The 25,370-nt window shown below is 39.1% G+C and overlaps 1 protein-coding gene across 2 annotated transcripts in view; it reads right to left on the reverse strand.

Moving 5' to 3' along the window:
- Positions 1-25,370, reverse strand: part of TMEM117 (transmembrane protein 117) — a 398,947-nt gene that overhangs the window by 298,484 nt on the left and 75,093 nt on the right. For both annotated transcript variants that reach the window (XM_045829770.1, XM_045829771.1), the window contains one exon: positions 24,387-24,519. In XM_045829770.1, the coding sequence (XP_045685726.1) occupies positions 24,387-24,519 (133 nt within the window). The remainder of the gene's footprint in view (positions 1-24,386; positions 24,520-25,370) is intronic.

A 25,370-nucleotide genomic window follows, 5' to 3' on the forward strand; every position in this document is an offset into this window, starting at 1 on the left:
ATTTAGATATATTGTACGGAAATACAGAACTTCAAATACAAAGAGATATTAAAAGCAGTAATGAATGCGGAAAACATCTAGAATACAATAAAAATTATAAAGACTTCAGCAACAACAAATGCAATAGGACAAAAGAATAATATGTTCAACATGCTTAAGGAAAAGGGCAGTCATTTCTAATAATTCTACATCCAGCTACACCACATTCAAAAAAAGAAGGCAAAATAAACAGGCAAAAAATTAAATGTAGATATACAAAAAAGTTAATTATAATTAGTTATAACTACATTAATTATAGATGAGTTTTATTTCTTCTTTATACTTTCATATATTCTCAAAAATTTACATAATGAGCTAATGTTAACATCTAACATTTTAACATTAACAATTAACATTAAACAAAAAAAGGTAGGCAATTAAACCACATAAAAAAGTGAAAAAAGAACAACATTATAGTCGTTCTCTCCACTTTAATATATAACACATAATACATAATATATAATGCACAACATATAATATATAATACATATAATCAAATATAATTTTTCTTAGTGTATTATATCTCAGAACTCATTAAAATAAACATTCATTCAAAGACTCATTCTTTTCCAATAAAATTAGTGACCCCCAAATTAAAACTTAAGACAAGAAGTGGGGAAATGACTTCGAATTCAGGTGTAATGGAATTATAACATTTTATTAGTAAAATGTTATTGAACCAACATATTATAGAACCTTCCACACGAGGTGTCTGCTCTGCCCCACCCACTGGGGGTTTGTTCTCTCCGCACCCACCCGCCAATGATGCCAGTGGTCAGAGGTGCGGCCCAAAGAGCCGCTGTAGAGGAACTACTGGGATTCCACACTCGGTTCATCTTAGTTTGTTTTTTTGGTTGTTTGTTTGTTTGTTTGTTTCAGAATATGTTTATTTAGCATGGACACTTACCAAAGTAGAAAATGATACTATAAATTTAATTTTTAACGTTGTGCTAAAATTGTGATAGATACTAATTTTTATTTAATGTCTGTCTTTGTAGTATACACTAGAGCATCAAGACCAGAGCAAGAATATTAGTTTTTTTAATATATTTTATTGATTATGCTATTACAGTTGTCCCATTCCCCCATCTTCACTCCCCTCCCCCTGCACAGCTCCTCTCATCCACATCCCCCACTTTAGTTCATGTCTATGTGTTGTAAATTCTTTAGTTTCTACATTTCCCATACTATTCTTGCCCTCCGCCTGTCTATTTTCTCCCTACCTATTAAATGCTACTTATTCTCTGTACCTTTTCCCCCTCTCACCTCTCACCTCCTCCACTCCCCTGTTGCTAACCCTCCATGTGATCTCCATTTCTGTGGTTCTGTTCCTGTTCTATTTGTTTGCTTAGTTTGCTTTTGTTTTAGGTGTGGTTGTTAATAACTGTGAGTTTGCTGTTTTTTACTGTTCATATTTTGTACCTTCTTTTTCTTAGATAAGTCCTTTTAACATTTTGTATAATAAAGGCTTGGTGATGATGAACTCCTTTAACTTTTCTTAGCTTTTTTTAATCACTTCCTTTTAATTACCTTCATTTTCAGTTACTATTATTTGTTTACTAACATTGTCATTCTTTTTTACCAACATGTCTAGGACTAACTTAATTCTTGTTGCTAAATCATTCCTTCCCAAACAATTCCATACATAAAACAATATGTGGAAATAAAGTCAGTAAGAAATAATCACACCACAATTACATTTCACAAGTATTTTTAAATGAAAAAGTATCATAGTTAATATCTAAGGTGTGTGCTCTTCATCATAATTTTTTAATTGGGGGTAATTATGAAACTATATTATGCTATTTTGTTTTTCAGTATATCTTTGGAATATGCCATATTTTAGGAAAAAGGTGTCACCATTTTTATCTGAATATTACTTTCATGTAATATAAAGATTTGACCTTTAATTTCCAATGTTTTATTGCAATTTTACTAGCATTTGGGCTCTGGCAGAATCCTGCTGTCTTCCTTGCAATAAAGTGGCTTTAAAGTAACTTTCCAGCCCATACTTTACTTGGTGAGCACCAAAAATGAGGGCTTTAAAAAACCCCTAATCAATCTACAAAGCACTCTTGAGAATTTCAAGTTACTGTTCAAATTCTTTGCACACAGAGATTTGCAGAAATTTATGGACATTTCCTCCTATTGTTTTCTCTATCAAATGATTCCCAATTTATTAATTTGCAATCTTTATTCACATTGGGTAAGTATAAAAAAATAATCTCGGAGGGAGAAGCTTAAGATAAAGTCGTTGGGTAGGAATTTACATACTTAAGCCCAAAGAAAGTTCCATGAATGATCCTATTTTGTTGATATTTTCCTTAAAGGTCTCTTCCCTTTCCAACATTTAATGAAATGGTTTCATTTTTCAAATAAAAGAACACTTTTCAGTACCCAAGCTGATTTTAAAAGGAATATTCCATTTTGCATGGCTGAAGAAAAGTGAGATTAACAAAGAAATGGTCATGGATTGTGACAGAATGCTTTCTCCTCACCTCTTTCAGACACAAAAGCTGAGCAATGAACACTTCCGTTCAAACTCCCAGCATCGCATCCAGACCATCTCAGCGCCTCCATTGCTCTTTATTGGTTTCTAAAAGTGTCCACCAATAAGGAAAATATATGTTCTAATCTCTTTCACCCCAGAATATCAAATCTTTCCTAAGGTCATGATTTTCTTTTAAGTCACAAAGAAATGTTAGCAGATGCTGATAAAAAGAGATTAACTGCAGTGGGAAAGGTCAGGGGCTCATCATCTGATTAAAACACTATGTCAATGTAATACAGTAGTGCAGGTACACCTTTTGGATAAGTTAGGAGTGGGAAAATGTGTGTGTGTGTGTGTGTGTGTGTGTGTGTGTGTGTGTGTATATCTCCTCACTCAAGAACATGCTTATTGATTTTTAGAGAGGGTAGAAGGGAGGGAGAGAAATATCAATGTGAGAGAGAAACATTGATTGGTTGTCTCTTCTATACACCCTGACTGGGGACCAAACCTGCAACCTAGGCCTGTGCCCTGACCAGGAATTGAACCCGCTACCTTTGGTTTATGGAACAGTGCTCCAACCACCTGAGCCACACCAGGCAGGGCAATAGTGATATATTTTAATACCACTGGTTATGAGCATTCTGTTTCACATGCTCACAGGAAGGTGTAATGGGTAACAGAGTGGCTTTTTATAAAAAGTATCCATAGCAAGAATGTTATTATGCATTGTGACCAAATACATAAAAATATTGTAGTTTATGAAACAGTACCTATCTATAATATATAACATGACTGATATTTTCTAATCTATTCTTTCTTTTTGTATGTTTTTGGCCCCATTAAACAGGAGTATGACTTGCTAACTATGATCTCGGACAACTTATTTACCCTCTCTACACCTCGGTGTTTTCACTCCAAGTCCACAAAGTTAAATGAGACAACATATATGAAGCTCTTGGCACCATGAGCTCTCAACGTATGGTAATTCTCTCTTGTCTACAGCACATTTTTTACAGTAAGGAGAGTCTGTACTCATGTTGACCAAAACCAAAAACTATATGCATCAAAAAATTAAAATGTACACACAAACACAACAGATGACTACAGCAATGACTCTTAATTTATCACACCTGCTTGTATCCACGACCCTGCATGATCCTCTTCCTTAATGACGTGTGACTTCTTTGGCCAGAGGGATCTAAGCAAATGTGACACGACCAATGGCTTAAAAACTGCTTGTGCATTGAGCTTGCCTTCGTGCTGCAGGGAACTCTCTCCCGTGACTTTGGAATGCTGCCACCACGTGAAAAAGTCTGCTGGGGACATGTGGTCCAGCCAACAGCAGGGACCAACAGACAAACATGTGCGTAAGGCCATCCTAAAGCATGTTAGACTACAGCTGCGGGAGCCAAGCAGGAGAATGCCCAGCCAAGCCCAGCCTCAATATGTGACCCACAGGTACACGAGCAAATAGAACAGCTCTTATATTAAAGCCACTAAGTTCTGCAGTGGTTTATTATGCAGCTCTGTTAGTTGCCGTTATTTTCAACTTTGTAGTAAGAATTTAATATTTGTAAATCAGTTTGAGAAGATACAGAGTAAGGATATCCTTAACCGGGAGAAATGGGGTCAAAGGTCTTTTCCCAGGAAATTCATGTGGCTCAAGTGTGTGATGGCTGAGCTCCTAAACAAAGTATATAATACATAAATACTCTTTATTTTCTGATTGGTGGTATCACAGGAAAAGTAAAAGAAGGAATATTTTATTCCCAGAAAAGACTGTGACTGAGTGGTTTAGAGTGTGACTTTTCCTAGAAAAAGAAGCAGACAAAACAATGTTTAAAAGGAAATGGAGACCTTTTCCTAGTATGAGCAAAGGCAAAAATGTGAATTTCCCAGCTCAAAAACTTGTCGAGTAAAAGGAGAGAAAAAAAAATTGGGACAACTGTGACAGCATAATCAATAAAATATACTTTAAAAAATTGTCAAATATATGTAGGAAGATAGATAAAATAATCATAATAATGTAGAAAAATTAAATAATAGTAAGTTTACTATCAATTTAAAAAGAGACTTTATCACTGATCTTCTTGGATACTTTCATTTATGGAAGCCTGATCAAAATAGGCAATTTTTAAAATATAAAATTTGGGCAATAGAACACATATATGATCCAAGTAAAAAATAAAACCATCTAAAAATAAGTAACTACAGGACTACAAATTTAACTATAATTCAATATAAGTTACAGTTAATTATTTAATTAGAAGGAAGATGGCTAGAAAACAAAAGTATGTGGGTTTCTTAGTTGGACTCATCTTTTTTAAATTGAATTTATCAGGGTGACAATGGTTAACAAAATTATACAGGTTTCAGGCACACAATTCTACAACACATCATCTGTGCACTCTACTGTGTGTTCACCACCCCCAATCAAGTCTCCTTCCACCACCATTCATCCCCCCTTTACTCCCTTCCACCCCCCAAGCACTCCCCACCATTCACCACACTGTTGTTGGTGTCCATGAGTTCCTTTTCTTTTCCCTTTTCTGCTCAATCCCTCCACCCCCTCGCCCAGTCTCCCACACCCACCTTTTTCTGTGCCTAGCAAACAAGGGGTCACCTGCTACGTCAGTGTGTAGATTAAGCTGGCCTAGCAGATATCTCCCTTTTGTGGAGATGGAGACATTAGAACCAAGTGTGATTTAACATTCAATTGTTCCCCTCGTCCCGATATCCAGAGTCACCCTCCCCTTGGACCCCTCTCATAATTTGACTTCCAATACTGTGTTCTTCAGGGAAACTATTGAAGCTGGACCAAATGTCCAGTTTTCCTGACATTTGCAGTCTTGTCCTAAAATAACAAATTCACATTCTTACTTATTAAAATAAGATTTACTTGTACAATACAAAGTTAATATATCTTAAGAATGTAATTTCTGTAACTGAACCCATTTTCTTTTTATTTAATTTCATGAGACAATATTTTGTTCCACTGCAAACATTTATGTCTCCTTTTTTTATATTTAAGAACTTTAACCTTGGGAGAGACATTAGAAGTGATCAGGTTTAACTAATCACACCAAAAACGAAATCTTTTCTATATTCTTTCTTTCTTATGGGTGGTTTGTCTAGCAGCTGCTAGCACACTTTCACAGGCATAGAACTATCTCAATGCTATAGCAACAAAACAGTCACTTTAATTTCAGATGGCTTAAGGAGTTGAAACACTCTTGCTTATACTAAGCTCAAACTGATTCTCTATAAATGTGATCCATTCATCTTTCTCTTTCTGTCCTCTGGCACTACACAGATTAAGTCTGCTCTCAATTGTACATGACAGCTCTTCCCGTATCTGAAAGTAGTGATAACATTCCCCAGGCTAAAACCCAGATTTAATGGTTCCTTAAATAAAACAGTCAGAAAACCCTTTATTAGTGCGCTCTAGCCTCCAAACCCAAGGAAATGGCCAGTGATCCTCTGGCATATGGACCGAGACCTGATCAGCTGTGATAGATGTGCTCTGATGCTGCAGAGTACCATCACTTCCTTGTTTCTCACGCCACCTCCATGGCTTCAGCTCTTTGGACAGTGGTGACACACTAGGGATTCCCACCCGGTCTCTGCTCAGAGGGAACTTTAAGAGCTTTATTAAACAAACTTCTGTTAAGAGGACAATCTACCTTCTTCTTGTGTACTTTTTATTCCAAGTGTAGGATTTAAAGTTGTTTCTAACTTTACTCTTGCTCCTGTCAACCCATAACCCCACTCTATGAAGATTCTTCTTAACACTATCCCTTTAACTCCCTGCCCCAGCTTCCTCACCATCATCCAACCACCGAGCAGCTGCCGGGGGCAGGTCCACCGCCCAGTGGCACACCATCAGAGACAACTGAGGGTCCTCTGGCTGTTGGCCTTTTTAACACGCGCTTCTCCAGGTCACACTAAAACCATTAGGCTTTCAGCTTTCTGTCAGTATATAATAATAAATCACTAGCACAAAGACATTAGATTTCCAGGAAAAATCGTTGTTGTTTAATGAAGAATGAAATGTAGCCTGAGAGTCTGCAAACATTTGGTACACGAAGATCTATTTTTGAAAAAAAAAATGCATTTTTCACACGTGATATTACTTAATCACCAAACTAATTCTATAAATTAGCTCTTACTCTTTTCACTTGCTAGCTGGGAACATTTAATCTGGCTAAAACTGGAGCATTTGAATTTCAACTCATCCCGACATAGTATCAGCTACATGACCCCTGGCAGACGGCTTCATCTGTCAGTGGCCTCACCTCCTAAGATTGCCATGAGCTTCAAATAAAATGATACAGGTAATTGTGTAACACAGTCCCAGGCAAACAGTCAGGTCTGCATAAGTATTATCTAATTATTGCGGGCTGAGACAGGAGAGTTAGAAAAGGGGCAGAGGCAGGATCTGAAGCAGAGCTTGTCTGACTCCAAAGTAACTACAAATATGTATAGTCAAGGACACACAGGCCTCATTTTATTTTTCCCCTAGCAAAACAATTTGTCCTCCTGACCATATCATTTGGTCTAATAAAAAAAACAGAATTTTGAGGCTGATAAAAGAAACAATGCAACTGAAGACACAGCCTAGTTAGGGATTCTCTAGTGACAACTTAAAGGCAAAAACCAGGTCACAGGAAAGATGAGTTACAAGGCAGATAAGCCAGTATCTCGAGGCAGAGCACGGGAAAGGCAGCAACAAATTCATTTGCTGTCAAGTATTTGAAGGCAAATGCTGAATGGGCTTTACACTGTCCCTTAAATTTTCATAAGTAAAGACTAACACCCAAGAGGCTAAATTATTCATTAGCATTACATATTACTTACAGACACATCAATATTATTAAGGATATAAATCTCAAAAGGAGACAAATAAATGGCCAATAGATGCATTTTTTAAAAGTTCAACATCACTAAATCATCAGGAAAATGCAAATCAAAGTCACAATGATATATCGCCTCACACCTGTTAGAATGGCTGCCATCAAAAAGACAAAGGGTAGCAAGTACTGGCAAGGATGTGGAGAAAAGGGAACCCTTGTGCACTTTTGGTGGGAATATTAATTGGCACAGCCACTGTGGAAAAGAGTGTATGGAGGTTCCTCAAAAAAAAAGATAGAACCACCATGTGATCCAGCAATCTTGTGTCTGGGTATTTCCCAAAGAAGAGGGTATTAATATCTTAGTGTCTGTCAAAAGATGAACACACAAAGGAAATTATATACACATATACACGTACAATAGAATACAGTATTATTAAGCCTTAAGAAAGAAGAAAATACTGTCATGTGTAACAACATGGATGAATTTTGAGGGCATTTTGTGAAGTAAAATAAGCCAGGCACAGAAAGACAAATACTGCATGATCTCACTTTCATGTGAAGTCTAAAAAGTCGAACTCACAGAATCAGAGAGTAGAATGCTGGCTGCCAGGGGCTGGGGCGGGGGTGGGGAAACGGGGAGGTGTTGGTCAGAGAGAACAGGTTTCAGTTATTCAAGATGAGTAAGGTCTACATAGCTGTAGCATAGTGTCTGCAGTTAGTGATACAGTATTACACACTTGAACTTTGCTAAGAGAGCAGATCTTAAATGTTCTTACCACACAAAAATAAGGTAACTATGGCAAGGTATGGACATATTAATTAGCTTGGTTGCAATAATCATTTCATGTTTATATGTATAAAGTCATCACATTACACACCTTAAAATATAGAATTTTTGTCAATTATTTTATTTACTTTGTGTGGCTTTTAATAAAAATAATTATAATAGAGATTTACTAAAGTATTGACTGTTACTAATATTTAGTGACTGGCTCTAGCACTCTAGGCTTTACTCTCTGTTTCTTTAATTGTCTCACATTCTACTTCTTCATTAGAAACAATGCTTCAGGAAAATATCTCCAAAGGCTCGTAGAGGATATCTATTACTTTCTGTTCTGCCCAGCACATTTTACTTTCATGAACTGACTTTCTTTCAACAGGGTAGCAACAGCCAAAATCACTTGGTTCTGATTTTCTTCTTCATAAAGGCGAACATAAGACGCATGGCTGGCTACTCAAAGCACACAGTGCTTTTTAAATGGTGATTAATCTAGAGCAGACACACGGCCCAACTGGCCAAGGTCTGCTCTTGTGAAGAAAAAGGGAGAGGGAGGGAGTGGGGAGAGAGAGAGAGAGAGAAAGGAGGCTCTTTCTCATTCTGAAACTATTAGAATCTATCCCTGCACTCTGCAGTCAGATATCACATAAGCAAAAAGCTAAGTGACAAAAAAGTGGAGCCAAAGGTTGATGAGAAAGAGATATAAAGATGATGATATTTGAACCCTTGTCTCCAAGAATGTCTAAAGCCAGCTTCATCCTTGACTTGCCAGAAATTTAACTCAGTATATATCTTTTCACGCCATTGTTGGAGCTCAGGGAAAAGTGCCCCCAAAGTAATGACATACTAATTACTTTGAATTAAAGTTACTTGACAAGCAGCTGGTGTAAGAAGGGCGCGTAGGTGCTCCCTGGCTGTCTTGAATGCAAGAAATAAATCTCCCCTGTGAAACGTAGCCCCCTGCTGCAAGGGGACTAAGAGAGACATCCTGATCACTAGAGTTAGGAATCCAGGGCTGATAAATTTAGATATAATAAGAAAACAACAACAACAACAACAGCAAAAACTCTTGTTACTCCTTTACTACCCAAGCCCAAATTTTTTTTGGATTCCTTACTAATGAGCACCTAAACCTGTGTTTCTGCTCTGTCAATTCTTCACAAATTATTGTTTCTTTGTCTAAAGGTATAAAAACTGGCTGGTTCATCATTTCATGGGTCATCACTTATGATCTCCTGTGTATACAAGTGAACTTGTTTTTCCTCCTGTTACTCTGGTCTTCTGTCAATTTTATTATTAGTCCAGCTGGTAGCAGCAAAACAGCACCAGAATGTTACTAGCAATTGGACCTCAGGTCAGCAACCACAGTACCTGAGTTCTGGCTAAGAAAGAATTCAGAGTCAAGACTCACATACAAGCAAAAGTTTATTTAGAAAGTCACAGAGGTAGAAGAAGTGAGCCAGGCGGGCTGCATGAGCTCAGGAAACAAGTTACAGAGGCAAAAGAAGAGCCCTTGTTGTTTAGGAGAAAGAGAGCAAAGACACACTTAAAGGAAGAGACACTGGCAGTGGGAGAGGGGGAGAGAGAGGGGAGGAGGGAGAGCGAGGGAGAATTTTTGTCAATTATAACTTAAAGCTGGGAAAGAGAAAGCCATCAAGATAGAAGACTTAATTGTCTACTTTATGGGGGGGGTAGTGAAAATATCTATTTCTACATTGTATCAAAGTTGAGGAGGTTATGTTAAATACATGATAACTGGAATAAAAGACAACAAAAATGTGCATCTGGAACAAGGTAGGTGAGATAAAGAGATAGATCATAAATTCTGCTTATCTTAGTTACTAGATTAAGAAGACAAAGGGAAATAAGAGCAGAAATTCTAAGGAGCATTCTCTCACAAGCAGGTATCAGTCAGTCTAATGTGTATGCAATCATTAAGCATCCTTTCAAACTATAGTAAAGAATCCAGAACTCAGAAAGAAAGCAAATTTGTCACAAAACACACTTGCCAAAGAGTAATTCCCAACTACATCTTTTTTCATTTTAAACATACAATAATGTCAATATTCTACTGTAAAATGAAAAGTTTTCTGAATTACATTTTAAAATGCTGAAGTTTCCTTAAAGTCTCTAATATCGGGTCAACTAGAGAGGTGTAAGCAGGGCTTCTCCGCACACCGGTCGATGCGCAGAGACAGTGAAATGAGGGGAGGCAGGCAGAGCCTTTCAGGGCAGGACAAAGGCAGGAAACTTTTCTTTCCAATTACGGCTTAAAGTCAAATAACTGGAGGGTATAGAAAAAGTTACTCTATTCAATTTAATTAAGCCCTGCTTTTCTCACCTGACAAGTAGAATGGTCCTGTTGAAAAGACCAAGTCATGTACAAGGTAGATGGAGGTGTGCAAGGGGGAGAAATTGGGGACAGAAAGAGACTTTGCCTGGGGCGATGGGCTCACAATACAGCGTGCAGACGATGTTTCATCAAGTCGTCCATTTGAAAACTGTATGGTTTGGCAAACCAACGCCACCCCCAATAAATTCAATTTTTAAAAATCCTTCAAAAAGTGCCAGCAGCTCCAAGGTTTCTATAGAAGAGCAGAAGTGTGGTTTTCAATTAATTTTTAAAAGGAGGATAAATCTGCATTGACATCTATCATAATGAGTATTCTGCTGGGGACAGGAAACTGCTTGGTTCTGCAAAGTGAAAGGATATTCCTGCGGCTCCATTGTGCTTCCTCTGATGGGGGATCCTGTGACATTACTAGGTGAAAGGGTTTTACCGGATCTCTTTTATATTTCTGCTTGCAACATAATTCTCACTTCCTGAAGTAAAATTCAAACTCATTTCCTACTAAAAGGATATACACATAAATCAGCGTGTCACACAAAGCTCCTGAGGAAGTGTTAAGTGATTTCTGGAAAAATTATTTGCCCATGTGCAGCTGCAGTAAAATCGGCCAGGTCTGGAAATAGTGTTAAATACAGGTACTTTTTCATGCCCAACTGAAAGAGCATTATACCATTATACTTAAATTAAAGTGGCATATGGCACCTATAACCTGATGACTCTAAAAATTTGCACTGCACTAAAGAGAGAAATAGAAAAATCCCTCAGAGTTTCAGCTACCCTTATAGTCAGAACAGTGTGAGAAGTCACCTGGACTTAACCTTCCTTCAGTGAGCTTTTCAAGCTAAATATTTTATGTTTTTTTGATAACAAACACTAAAAAAAGAGGTTTTAGACTTTTTTTTTAAATCACGGAATTAGGTAACTGAAAAACATTAAGAGGTTATGTGGGAACTACTTTTTCTTTGACTTTAAACCATCCCCAAAAGACAACCACCCCTCCCCGCCCCCACCGAAGAAATCTGCGAACACTGCTGTGATGCTCTCAGTGTTGCTGGAAACACACGCCCAACACACGAGACAGTCTCCTTGGAAACTAGCAAGTTTCCCTGGGCTGTCCTACCTACAGTCAGGTTAGTCGTTAAGATCAGAAATAAAGACCATAGTGACCCACTGGAAAAACACAGCTCACTAAAATCCACTGTTCTATTTACTGTAAGGAACTATGAGGAATGCCACCGAGGATTCCATTCTCTGCATGTCAGAGTCCTCTTCATGAACACCCACAGGGAAACGTTCTCTCTGGTCTTCACGAGAAGGATCAGGAGTGCTTCTCCCAAATATCTACTGTCCAATGCAATACACAGTCTCTATGTCTGAGAGTCTCTGTTAATTATTTGCTAATATGCTATGGGGCTGCTTTAAAGTCTCCCCACCATCAACAGAGATGAAGACATCCAGAAAAACAGAGAGCAGAAAACAAAATTAGTGCCATAAATGGAGGGGAGCAGAGGAAAAACTGCTACCCAGCATGGGTGGGGGTTCTGTGGCCTGTGTGTGTGTGTGTGTGTGTGTGTGTGTTTTCTTTCTCAACATTTCATCCCATTCATCACATAGAACACACTATTCCAAACACAGGGTATTAGGTATCTCCTGCAGGGGCACAAATAATCCCAAAATGCAGCAGTTTAAAACAGCGAACAGGTATTATCTCACAGTTCCTGTGACTCGGGAATTTTCGGGCAGTGTAACTGGGTCCTGTGGCTCAGGCAACAATCACCACATGGGTGGGCCGAGACTAGTCTTCTCAAACTTGATTTGAGGAGGATCTGCTTGCAAGCTCACTCATGTGGCCCCAGGTCCTTGCTGGCTATTGTTTAGGGACAGTTCCTTGCCACCCGGGGCCTCTCCATAACATTGCTCCCAATGTTGCATTTGGCTTTCAGAGTAAGGGCTCTGAGAGAGCGTGAGAGAGGAGAGGGGCAAGCAAGACTGAAGAATGAACTTGGAATTAAACTCCCATCATTTTTATCACATTCTATTCATTAGAGGCCCACCCCTAGGTCTAAGCCAAGCGGAGGGGTCACAGGAGCCTGGATCCCAGGAGGCGAGGACCGTGGGCCGTCTTGGAGGCTGCCTACCACACACAGCACCACCATTCTCTCACAGGACAGGGACACTTCTTCACTCCTCCGGGGATCTCAGGCGAGACAATGGGGCTGGATGACTTTGCTGTAAGTAAAATGAAATTGATTTTAAGTTTCCTAAACTACAGCCAAGGGCGCAGAAAATGGAATCACATTGTTCAGTCAGTCCTTAACCCTGACCTTGGTCATTCACTAAGGCCCTTTCTGAGGCTTCACTATGAACCTGGATTCCTATGTCTTTATTTTCTGACAGGTAACTAATTTGTGCTACGTTCTAACCTGATACAGGGTTATTCCTGGAGAAGAACAGTGAGATCTTTAATCTTAAAATAATATCATGGTCCTAGGAGAATAGAATTTGGATACAAATTAGATACAAATGTCCAGGAATACTCCATGAACATCAAAGCCAAGATTTTCTTCTAGAACATTTCCCTCCTGTCGCTCTCCTACTGATTTCAGGTCAGGTAACCATATGTTCCCATTAGCCTTGGACATCACAAGTTATTCCTTTTCTCCTGTGTTGTTATTAACAGTCCATTTCATTTTCAAATGTGTCCTTGTTTGAATAATAAATTATAAAAATATCTCATTTCTAGGTAATACTGTGTGCTTTTTTTCTTATTTCTATTCTTTTTTCTTAATTGGGGCTTGTTGAGGAGCTGTTGAGGAGCTGAGGAGTGGAACAGAGGAAGTGCTCCTTTATCCTCTGCTTCCTCTAGTGAGAAAGGTTCTGAGAAAAAAAAATAGAATTGAAAGAGTGAAGTGCTCATTACTGACTCTTCCCAGTCTCTCAATCTTCCAAGCAGTGGTACATATTCGACATACATTTAATAAAAGCAGAAAAGACTCGGCCCACTGAACGGTTAGAAAAGATGTACTTGGCAAGGGCAGAATAGCACTCAAGGACAACATGAAAAACCAAGCACACTAAATTCAGAGAACATGAGGGGCCAGCCTGTTTGGACTCCTGGGCGAAGGAGGCCTTCCTGGGTACCTGTGGGAATGGACAGAACAATCACACAGCAGATGGCTCCGATCCAAGCCGGTTTACACAGGCCGCGGCCGCCCAGGCCAGTGCTTTTTCTGGGCTGCGATGAAAGAGAGAATGCAGATGTGCAACCACATCACTCACTACACGCCCTCGCTTCGACCAAAGTTGGATAAGAAACATCATGATGTGCAGTGCTCTCTGCCCAGAAGCTTTCAAACCCAGACTCCATTTAATTTTTTTTTCTTTTTAAATTCAAATTCTTCCTTTCTCATGACCTCATCCTTTGCCTTTAGCAAACTCCTCCCCTAACTTTCCCAGAGGTAGGAGTTGATGTGAAAACATATTTCTCTCCCTCTAATTATTACTCCACTCACACCATAATACTACTAGCATGGGGAGGGAGCCCTGTTGCCAGGGAAACCAGGAGGCGTGCCTAAGTGCAGCCTCAGTTGGCTCCTTTATTCTGATTGGCCAAATTCTAGTTCTGCTCTTGACTCATCTCAATTTTGTAAACATAAGAAGGTAAAATACTTCATAATCCCTTTGACTTATTATAAGTTTTATCCATTTCTTCATAAGGTCCTGCTGCCCTGTACTTTTTCTCCTGAATTCACTAATTTAATTCATTTATCTCTACTAACTAAGAATGTTGTTCGAAGTGTTTAGAACAGACATAACATGAGAAGTACCAATCGGAATAGATGTATTCAACCAAATCGGAACGCACACCAGCAGCAGACGACAACTGAACTAGAGCATGCTGGCCACCACTTGGTCCAGTGTCTCACCAAACCTGATGCCTTTCCTATTTCCTATCGAATATGCAGTTGAATATGCCATACACAATGGAATACGAGTTAGATTTTGATGTGAAATTTATTCATGCCTTTTATGTCAAATCATAGTTACGATGATTTTTTTAAACTCATTTTATATATCCCCTTCCTAGGAAGAAAGGCACTCCATGGACAAGGTCTTAAGGGCACTGTGTAGAGGAAGGAGACACAAGTTATCAGAAGGTACATCTTTGCTTCCTAGCTGAGGGTGGAGTGGTCCCATGTGGCAGCCAGTAGTCTGTTCCTGAAACATTTCTATTCTCCCCGTCTAGGTACATCGCATGACTGCACTTCTCCACCACCCGCTGTCTCAGTGGAGCCAAGTAATGACTTCCAAAATAAGTGTGGTGAGCAGAAATAAAGTATGCTGCTTCCAGGCAGAATGCTGAATTACTGCTCTGAGACCCCCCAGACCAACTAGTGACCTCCCACATGACAGCTGCTATGTCCCCCTTGATCCCAGAGGGAGGGCGCCTGGGTTAGAGCCCTCCAGCTGGCTCACAATGAAAATGTAGTGTGAGCAAAAAAAAAAACAAAAAAACAAACAAACAAAAAAAAAACCTGGGGTCTTAAGTCACTAAAAGTTTTAGATTTGTTTGTTACTGAGACATACAATAACCTATCCTGACTGATATATTTTAATTTTCAGATCTTATCATTGGAGGCTCCAGTTTCATGTCCTAATTCTGAGGTACCCAAGTCAGTGGCTTTAAACACGGGGCCTACAAACTCCCTCTTCATCTCGTACACATAATTTAGGAGGCTAGGAAAGAAGGTCCATCCACAGTACATGCCAAATTTTCCAAAACTGACTTTAGCTCTACCTCATTGCCGATTCTTAAATAACCTATGAGTTTAGTCTAAGAACCCTCCAGAAGCCTGAAGGGCCTGTGGAATAAGTAAGTTCTCTAGAGGCAATTCCCCAAACAGGTGCACCAATCTAGCTTCTTTACCAGTCAGTTTAGGTCACTGAATTTTCTTAAATTAGCCCTAAACTGACTCACCTTTAGCTGAGGTAGTGAAGCAATAATCAAGACCATCCCTTCCAGACCCTCAAACTGTTGAGAGAGTTGAATGAAATTCTGTAGCTTAGCCCTCCCCTTCCCACTGAGCCCTGTATTAATTTGACATGATCCCAACAGAAATATCATATCTGCTGCTCATTTAAGAACCATGAAATCCTGCTTACTTACCAGTGCTATGTATATCTACATACTCAGGTGAGATGCCTCTGTGGGGTTCAGTATATACATGCAGATGCAAATTCTTATCTCTGTGTAGTTACAACTTTTTCATCTGTGATTTTACTTTGGATTGGTAGATTTAATTTGCACATCAAATTCTCTAATAAAAGCATACTGAATAATTTATATTATTCATATGAAATATATAATATAATATAATATAATATAATATATTAAAATAACACAATATGCATATGTAGATAGTATATGTGACAATCTTGAAGCAAAGAAATTGATTATTTTTTTGCTAAAAGAAAATAAGCATTTTATATGCAACATATATATTTGTTCCTGTTACTGTACAGGATACTGAACATTTTATGCTTTGCAAAATACCTAGGAATCATCCTTCTAATCTTCTAAAATACATATTTTAGGGCAAGAAAATTAAACTATGTAGACTACAAAATATAAGTCAAAATCCAATAACTCCTTTCTTTCAAATTTCATTGATCTTTTATTGTAAAGGATGCAAATTTGTATTTTTTAATTAGGTAAGGGTCATTACTCAACTCAGGATCAGTCTTTGAGTGTCCTATTTCTAAGTAATTTTAATATTGCAATTATTATTATGCTCTTCCATGTCTTTTGACCCTAAATTAATCAAGTATATTATGCACATTTGCTTTAGAAAAAGAAAAGAAAGTCGAGTTAGAGTGTTAGTGTCCCCTGGCAGTAACCTAAGGAAACCGAACTAGAGAGAAAGAAGTTGACCAGTTCCAACATAACTGATTCTGTCCCTGAGAACAGCACAGTGGGTCTCACTTATCTCCACCATCAAAAAGGCATCCTCCTCCTGACCTGGTACAAGACAGTAAGAAAGGCTGTGGCCACTCCTGACTGAGCAGCCAGAGCTGTGCGTACGAGTGGGCTGCAATTCATGTTACCTTACATGAATTGGGCAATATTTGAATGATGGAATATTTTATTAATAGAACTCTATTGTTTTTCATCAACCCCTCGGGGATAACTCTGGGGTTAATAGATTACAAATATAATGACTTGTCACAGAAATGTCGCTTTCTCAGCAATGGCTGGATTGTCTCATTCATTTATTAAATTGTATAACTTCAGGTAAACCTTAAGCCTCAGGCTATCATAAACATGTCTGGAAAGTGATTATTTCTTGTGTGTTCACCACTGGGAAAAATGAACTGAGCTAGAACTTAAAGACATTCATTATATAGTGTCCAGAGTATGGGCCCACACACACACAGGACACTGCCTCATTAATTCCCATGATACCATCCATAATTCCATCGGATTTTTCCTCTGTTTTCAGGAAGGTCAAAATTAGCAAGTAACCATTTAGTGACTTAATTTATGTTTGATTTCCTCTTCCGAATCCTAATGAAATATTGTATCAATTTCTGTATTTACTTTCCATTGATGAAGAATAAAATAAGGAACAGTTTATGCACATTCATAAAGACGCATCCTAATAGCATTTGAACTGGGCGCTATGCATCATTCCACGTGTTAATTCACTCCATAACTCAAGTATATTTAAGATTATGTATTATGAATTCTGGCACCGGAAATTAATATTTACTGCTGCTAGGTATTCATTTGAACATTTTGCATGAAATTGATAAGAATTATTATAGTTGTGTGATAATAATGTAATATCATTGATATAAATTACATAATTTTATTATATTGTCCAAAGCACTTATTGTTATTATAAAAACAAATATTTATCGAGAGCTAAAGTACATAAGGAACTACAATTCATATTTTCTATTATTACAATAGCAACTAACATTTATCTGGAGCTCATCATAAGGTGGGCACCATATCAGTTGCTTTGCAAACACTGTCTTCTTTGGTTGTCAAAACAACCCTCAGGTTAGTACTAATAGGCCCATTTACGCTTGAGAAAATAAGGCTCACAGTGAACTTCACCTCGGGCCACACAGCTCAAGGGTGTCCGGACGAAAGTCCATGCTGCTTCTCCTACACCACATCACCTTCCACGCAAAGCAAAGCTAGTGGTAACCAAGATTTTTAGCCATCTTAAGTTCAGTTTATTTCTCCACCTTACAAGCATGTATTTCCTTCAAGTTAATGATGATGGTGGTAATGATATAACAACAACCTAGTATCTTAAAAACGAGAAAACCTCTAACTCATCTAAGTTATTTTTGCCAGTGGGTAGCTAAAAGAAGGCTAAAATCCAAGTGTTCTGTTTCCTGGACAACAATTTTTCCCTGTGAAAGCCAGTAAACTGTTTAATGACAGAGCTGAAATAAGCAACTCTGAAGAGAACACCTCTTAAGTGGGTGAAATCAGTGTTGATTCTCAATAGATAATGCACTACCATAGAATAATAAGGATGCAACATTGTTTTTCATTAATGTTTCAAACTTCATCAATTCAGACAATACTAACAGTAAATTTGTGACAATTTAAACATGCTGTGCCATTTTACCTTGGTACTTTCACAATCAATTAATGTGAAACCAATAGAATTACAAGCAGCAAACTGTGCTCTACTGCTATACTGCCTCTGGGTAAACAAGTCTCTCTACCCGCCCCCCACCCCTTCCTTTCTGGCCTCCTCCCTTTCTCTCCTCTCTCTCCCCCACTTGCTCTCTCACCAAGCCTCCCTCTCTCCCCACAGGTTCGGTCCTCTTGACCAGACTCAGCCTCGCAAGACCAGCTTTTCTTCTCACCTGCCCATTCTCAGTAACCAGTTCTGCCTCTTTCTCCCAGCCTTAGTAATTAATTGTGCTATTATTGTGAATTAATCGTACAAGCAAGTCAATGTTTAGTCTAATTAAGAGTGAAACCAACAAATTATTTAAAGCACCACTCCAGCAAATTTGCATTCAGCCTTGTATCAGCAGCCAATGGAGCTTTTCAGCTATTGACTCCAGCACTTTCAGGAATCATGAATATCGACAGCCAAGCTTTCTCCCCACCCAAGCTCCTAAACCCTGCTTGGGGCCTCCATCCTTTACCCATCACTACGTACCCATCACTTGGGAAATAATACCATACTCTTTTTTCCATTTACTACAATTTAAATTGATCCCTTTGTACGTCAATACTTTCGTCAGTTTAGGTCATACCAAAATCGTATAGTTTTTAACATTATTAAAGACTATTTCAATGTTTTCTTGCCATTTTCCAAAATAAATTTAGCACCTTTGAAAACAAAAATCAAACACACGAACACTCCTTTCTTGGACTGAAGCCATCAGCGTAAACAATGGCAGCAGGCCAACCAACTTTGGTACTTGAAGAGCAAACAGCAAGTGAAAACCACAGTTCTCAATGGTAAAAATATGACACACGGCTTCAACTTTGAGATCAGAGATGATTAGAAAGAGGGAAAGAAGTTTGAGTAAGGAATCGAAAGCATTAGTGAAAGTGTTAAAAATAGTGAACTCAGCAAAGAAACCAATACTGCCCAGAGTAAAACTCCATCCTGAATTTTTCCATTAAAGAGTAATTCAGCCTTGGGGAAAAAAATAGTGTGCTCAAACCTATACCCTGGCAACAAAAACTGAAGCTATAAATCAGAGAGTCTTTTCTGATACAATGTGCAGACACAGTGATAGACCACAGTATCGGTCATTCTCTCAAAAATGAGGTTAAGAGTGTCAGAGGCTAAAGCTTCGGTCAGCTGTGCATGAGGACTTTGAAATACATTAGATCCCAAAGAATTCCATCTAGCCCACAGACAGGTCTATGCTGTGCCCTGCTTGCCTTGGCTGTCCCCTCTGCACATAGAAGATGCCCATTTTAGATTCCAGTTAAGTGCCCATTTGGAATGTTCCCTACGGTCACCTCCCCTAGACCAACTGCCACTATACCCCCTCACTGAGAGTTCTCACCACACACATTTAATGAGCATTCCACATGAGCTGTACCAACGCCTATCAGAACGATAACAGAAGAGAAACAGGGTCTACTCCACTTTCACTTACACCCACCACCTAATTCTTACCTTCACTTTCTAAGGTCCTGATTATGAATACTAGTCCATTTTTCCAAAATTGCCTGAATTGCTTTGTCTTATTTCTCAAACCCTGTCCCCAGAATACTTAACACACATTGATATATTAATTAATATTTGTAAAATCTCTCTGGAAAAGGCTTGTTCCTCTTTTTTGTCATTACCTCTAGACAACATCAGCTTCTTCATATCCTTCCCTAACACACTATAGAGTCTTTGGAAATTCCAGTTCATGGAGGAATTTTTATACCTTAGTCAGGTGCCTAATTTCCTCAGTGCTAGAGACACTATTTATCCTTGTAATACTAGATTAGGTTTATAAATATATAGATGTATATGTGTGCACAAACATGGATGTATATACTATTATTTAAAATTGTTTTAGAACATAAAAAGGGGCCAAGCACATCACAAATTAAAAAGTGCTTATTACAGAGCTCACTATGTGGACTTCTTCAAAGAAATCCACTAACAACTAGGAACACAACTATTTCAACACCAAGTTTCAGAAATGCATAAGGGGAAAGAGACTTTTTTCTGAGCAGAAAGCCTGCCCTGGGTAGAGCAGGAAGCCTGCCTGAGACAACACCTTGAGGCATTCCCTGCTTGAAAACATGCCTTTTGCTGCCATCCAGTGGCTCTTGGTGGAATTTTTTTAGGAACGTCAACCATGGGCTTCCCTTTCTCACCTTTCCACTCCTTATTCATAATATGTGTGCTATCCTGTGGGGGCCTAAGATATTTGAAAACACCAGGAAAGCCTTCCGTAAGTTAGGGCTTTATACTGCAGATGCTATAAAAAACTCCATGACCAAGAAGTTCTTCAGAAGACCACATAAAAAAAAGTTTAGAGCATTGGTTTCAAGAAAAACCTCAACCTATACTTTGAAGCACACCTCTCTTTATTTCTACCTAATAGAAAATTGCTAAATATATTGGCTTTAGGATACCTTGTTGAAAAAAGAGGAAATCAAAAAATGGGGGAGATACATTTAGCATCATTTGTAATCAAGTCCTGTAACTGTGGAAGAAAATGGTTTCATGTCGCTTTCTTATAAATGTCTCCCCTTCTGGAGGCTTCAGCCCGGCCTGTAAATGATACGGCATGTGGTCAGACTGTGAGGAGTAGTCCTACTTTTAAGTTTGTAGGTTGCTTTCCTCCTAATGCTTTGTGTATCTTCCCATCTCTCACCCAAGATAGTTCATCAAACATCAGTTGAACCAAAAGGTAAAGGGCCATTGCTATTTTAAAAACACCACACCAAACTGCTGTGGCAGTAGCCCCTTCATGTCCTGAGAAGTCAGCAACATTTCTCTCAGAGCGCTGGCACTTTTGACTGGAAAATGCACTGATAAGATTTTGGTTACAAAAGGAAAAAGCCTGGATATATCACAATGGACAGACATTGAGGTGAAGGGGAACTAAACTGTTCTAAATGAAATACCAGCAGGATTCTGGAAGTTATTGGGAAGGTGAGCTCCAGAGAGAAGTAGAAACCTAAAAGCAGGAGACAAGCATAACCAGGGATGTGGGGAGGAGGGGGAGGGAGGTGGTTCTAAAATCAAAAGGAAAACATATATCAAAACCAAAACACCACACTGTGGTTAGGAGCTCCATGGAAGATTATTGTTTTGCTCCCAAGTCTAGGATAAGGCAGACAAGCTTTCTAGAGGCTGTGCGTGCCAGGGGTTACATGTTTCCTAACCCACCCTTCTCTGAAGCGCTTTTCAGGACTATCTCCACAGGGGCTTCTGTTTCCATTTCTCACTGATAAGAGCCCAGATCCTTACATCTGGTCCTGGCATGAGAGCCAAAACACAAGTCCCTAAGGTATCTTGTTTTCAGATCCTTCTTCATTCTGGGCCTTGGGTGTTCCCCCACCTATGGGTAAGCCTGGCTATGCATTTAAAGGGAGTCTATCTGGCTGCCTCAGATTTTCCAGCATTTCTAAAGAGTTTGCAGTAGGAGAGGCTTCAGGTTACCTGGTCGGCCACCTTGTAAAAAGGAAGTTGCTTATAAAACATCCAGATGTAAAACCCTGCCCAGCATCAGAGCCTTCTCTGCAACAGAATCCTCCCCTATAACTCAAACATATATTGAAGGATGAATTCAGTTTGGTCTCTGTGACTTAAAGAATCGAAGCAACTACAATAGCACCATTTTGGTGGTGGGAGGAGCAGAGGGATGGGAAGAGAATCAAAGGGGAGAGGACACTCCTGCCCCCCCCCCCAGCCCAGTGATAGGAAAGAGGAAGAGTCCAGGCCTAGGTCCCTGCCAGCCCAGCCAGCTAACTGGTCTCCTCCCCGGGCTCCCATCCAACTGCTTCTCAGCTTGGCTCCCAGGGATGGCTGAAGCCACAGGGGTTAGTGCATACTTCAGGAAATCCACTATACTGAGACAACCAGTTGCCGGCAACTTGACTTTTATCAAGTCAGTTCTGGCTAAAATGCTTGAAGTTCTGATCAGATAAACCTAGAGATTTTGCTCTTTGTAACAAGGAATCAAGCGGCTCTGGCTTAGCCTGACGTTATACCCAACCCTTAAACTGGGGGCTGAGAGAAAGCAAAGCATTCTAGGAAAATTCTTTTCTTCCTCGCTGAAACCCTAAACCCTCTCATTGTAGGCCTGAGGGCTTCCAGTATGGGAAGAAGTCTAAAATACATGACCACAGGTCTAGCCATCAGAGACAATCCTTGAAACCCTCATAATAGTCCCAGACCAATATTCCTAGATAGACCCCAAAGTCAGGGTCCACTGAAACCCCCACTGCAAATCAGATTTGGTGTCCAGAATCCTGAGTGCCCCTCGACCACCAGCAACCCTCTGATATAAAACCAGTCAATCGTGACATCTGTGCACCTACTGGCCTTTCCACACTTCTGTCCCATCATTCCCTGGCCGTCGAAGGATGAGGCAAGGCCCCGTGTGTCTCCTGGGAAACTCCAAAGCCCAGCTGCATCCATTTGCTCTAAGAACTGATTTTTCTCCAAGTTTTCATCCTTACCTTAGAGTCCTCACTGGTTTCACTGGCATGTGTCATAAAAGTTGGTAATACATCTTTTATAGATGGAGATCTAATTTTTTAATCTGTACAACTAAATCATTTGTCCTTTGCTTTGGATTTAATTGAGAAAATTCATGTCTGGTACTGAGTGCTCCGTGACTGGTAACTTACACTTAATATTAGTTTTATTGTTAGCTACTGAGTGCTTTACAACGTGCCAGGGATTATCTACTATTGCATTTAATTCATTACTTTTAAATCTGCATTTTCCCTCAGAACAAACACTTCTGGCTAGTTTATTAGCTCCATACTAAAAAAAAAAAAAACTAGATGAAAATTCAACTTCTGAGCAAAGGATATATCTTACATACTACTTCATGTATTATTTCTAGCAACAGCTTTTTAAAATGTGAGTCTTACATGGGTCCCTTCACCGGGTTCCAGAGGTGAGGGTGCACAGTGACTCTCAGACCCCGGGCTGCGCTAGGTAACCCAAGAGCACCCGTACCTGCTCCATTGTTAGAGGCAAAGCCCCACGGCTGAGGCTGATTCTGACCAGCTCTGCATTAGAGTCTGCAACTGCATCATTTAAAAATAGACCCAGTCCAAGTGGCATCTTTTTAAGCTCAAGAAATAATTATAGACAAAACATTTTAACAACCCCCTAAAGCTTGAACATTTGATCTGAGATCATATTCTTGAATTTACCACATGTTAGTATGGACTAAAGTATAAAGCTTGTGAAATCCCTGCTTTCCCTTTACTATTTATCTCCTTTAATGTTGGAGGAAAAAAAACAAAAAATGTAATTGAGCTATCCCTCTCAGCATTGAACAGTGGTAGCTAAGATATATACATAACATCAAAGTAATTGCACTGCAGAACTGGCCGACATCTTGCCTGGGATACATTTAGAAGAAAAGGCTATTACAGAGCTTTCCAGTCTAGTGGAGGATAGATCAAAATGTTCCTTATGAACTATTTCAGTGCCCACAAATATCTGAAGTGGCTTATTCTTGTCATTAATCTAATTCCTAATGCTATAGACTAAGCAATTCTCATTTTCTGCCATTAAAACTTACCAAGAGCAAAACAAGACCTGGAGAAAGTTAAAAATAATCTATAATCTACTTGGTAGCACTTCTTCATGCCATGGTGATTTGATTAGTGATTTGATAAGTATAGATCACAACCCTGGACTTAATACAGGGTGGCTCACTTTTAAATGACCCATTTGTAACAAAGGTCTCTCTGTTACAACTGTCAAGAGAATTTTAAAAAAAATTCCACCAGTATCCAACATTTTATTTAACCAGGCATCAAAGAAGAATAGAATTGCAAACCTGGAGACTTTCACCTTAGCCCAGCTTTACCAATCTTGTAAGTATAAACAAGTCAATACAATTTTCTGATTCTCATACTCTGTCACTATATGACATTAGTAGCTGCCCTCAAACTATCCCCACAGAGAAGCCATAAAGAATAAGGAACACAATGTTAAGTACTGTGGAAAGCTTCTTGGAGAAAATACTCAAAATGTCTTAAGTGAGAAAATGCATAGATTATTCCTATTTGGGGGAGAATATTTGTAAAGGACATCTAGGATCCTACAAACTGAAAAATCCTCTGAATTCTTACGAGTTTCAAACAAAACACTCATCACAGTAGAAAGTGGAATCAGAACCTACCCCATGTTCCCATCCATTAGCAGAATCGTGTTGTATATGTGAGAAAATATGAAGAGAAAGAGAATTGTGCTGAAGAACATCGTCATCCACGACCCGTGGTCTTCTCGAAACATTTTTAACCGGAGCAACTGACCTGCAATGTAAACAGTATTAGAAATCAGCACACATCATAACTCAAAATCCATTCATCTGTGCTTCGTTGCAGTGAGTCTTCACGGATGCAGTCCGAAACAACCCCACTATCACCCCGGAACAAGTACCACTAACGTGAGAATCTAGTTCACGGTGCACAGAGGTCGTTCATTGTGCTGGCATGAAAACCAGATGCCTTAGAACACCTGCCTGCTATATGCTATTTTACAGATGTTTTTGGTTTATTCATCTAAAACCACCTAAGACAAATGGTAAAGACATTGCACAAATTCCCTTTTGCTTTCACAGACCCATTCCCAGTACTGGCCAAACAATAAGACCAAGCCAGACCTCACTTAGATAAGGATCCAATTATTGAAGGTGAGTGAAAACTTAAAAGGAAAAGGAAAAACTCTATCATAAGCGACAGATGACTTAGCCTTATCCTCAGCTAAAATACCCACACCCCTGTGCAGGCACAGACACAGTGTGTGGGCTGGGGGGTGGGGTGTGCACGTGTGGTATAGACCTCGGTGGGGCTCTCAACAAAACATAACTTCCATCCCAAGCCCTAAAATTCCATTTACAAAAATAAATGTTAAACTTAAAAAGAATGTTAAATGCAAATATTTCAAAGAGGAAAATATATTAAGAGAAACACCAAAGTAAAAATTACTAATACCAGAGTTAGTACAGAAAAAATGTTTGAGATTAATGGTCGAGAGAAATGAGGACATTAGTATCTTGAGGTGGGGAAGATGAAAAAACCTTGGCACAAAAAATAAAATAAAATAAACACATGTCATCCAGGCTTCTCCTAAGATAAAATTTGTCTATGATACTTATTTCCAT

The sequence above is a fragment of the Phyllostomus hastatus genome, unplaced genomic scaffold (assembly GCF_019186645.2).
Source record: "Phyllostomus hastatus isolate PE091 unplaced genomic scaffold, TTU_PhHast_1.1 phas_scaffold_93, whole genome shotgun sequence".
NCBI lineage: Eukaryota > Metazoa > Chordata > Mammalia > Chiroptera > Phyllostomidae > Phyllostomus > Phyllostomus hastatus.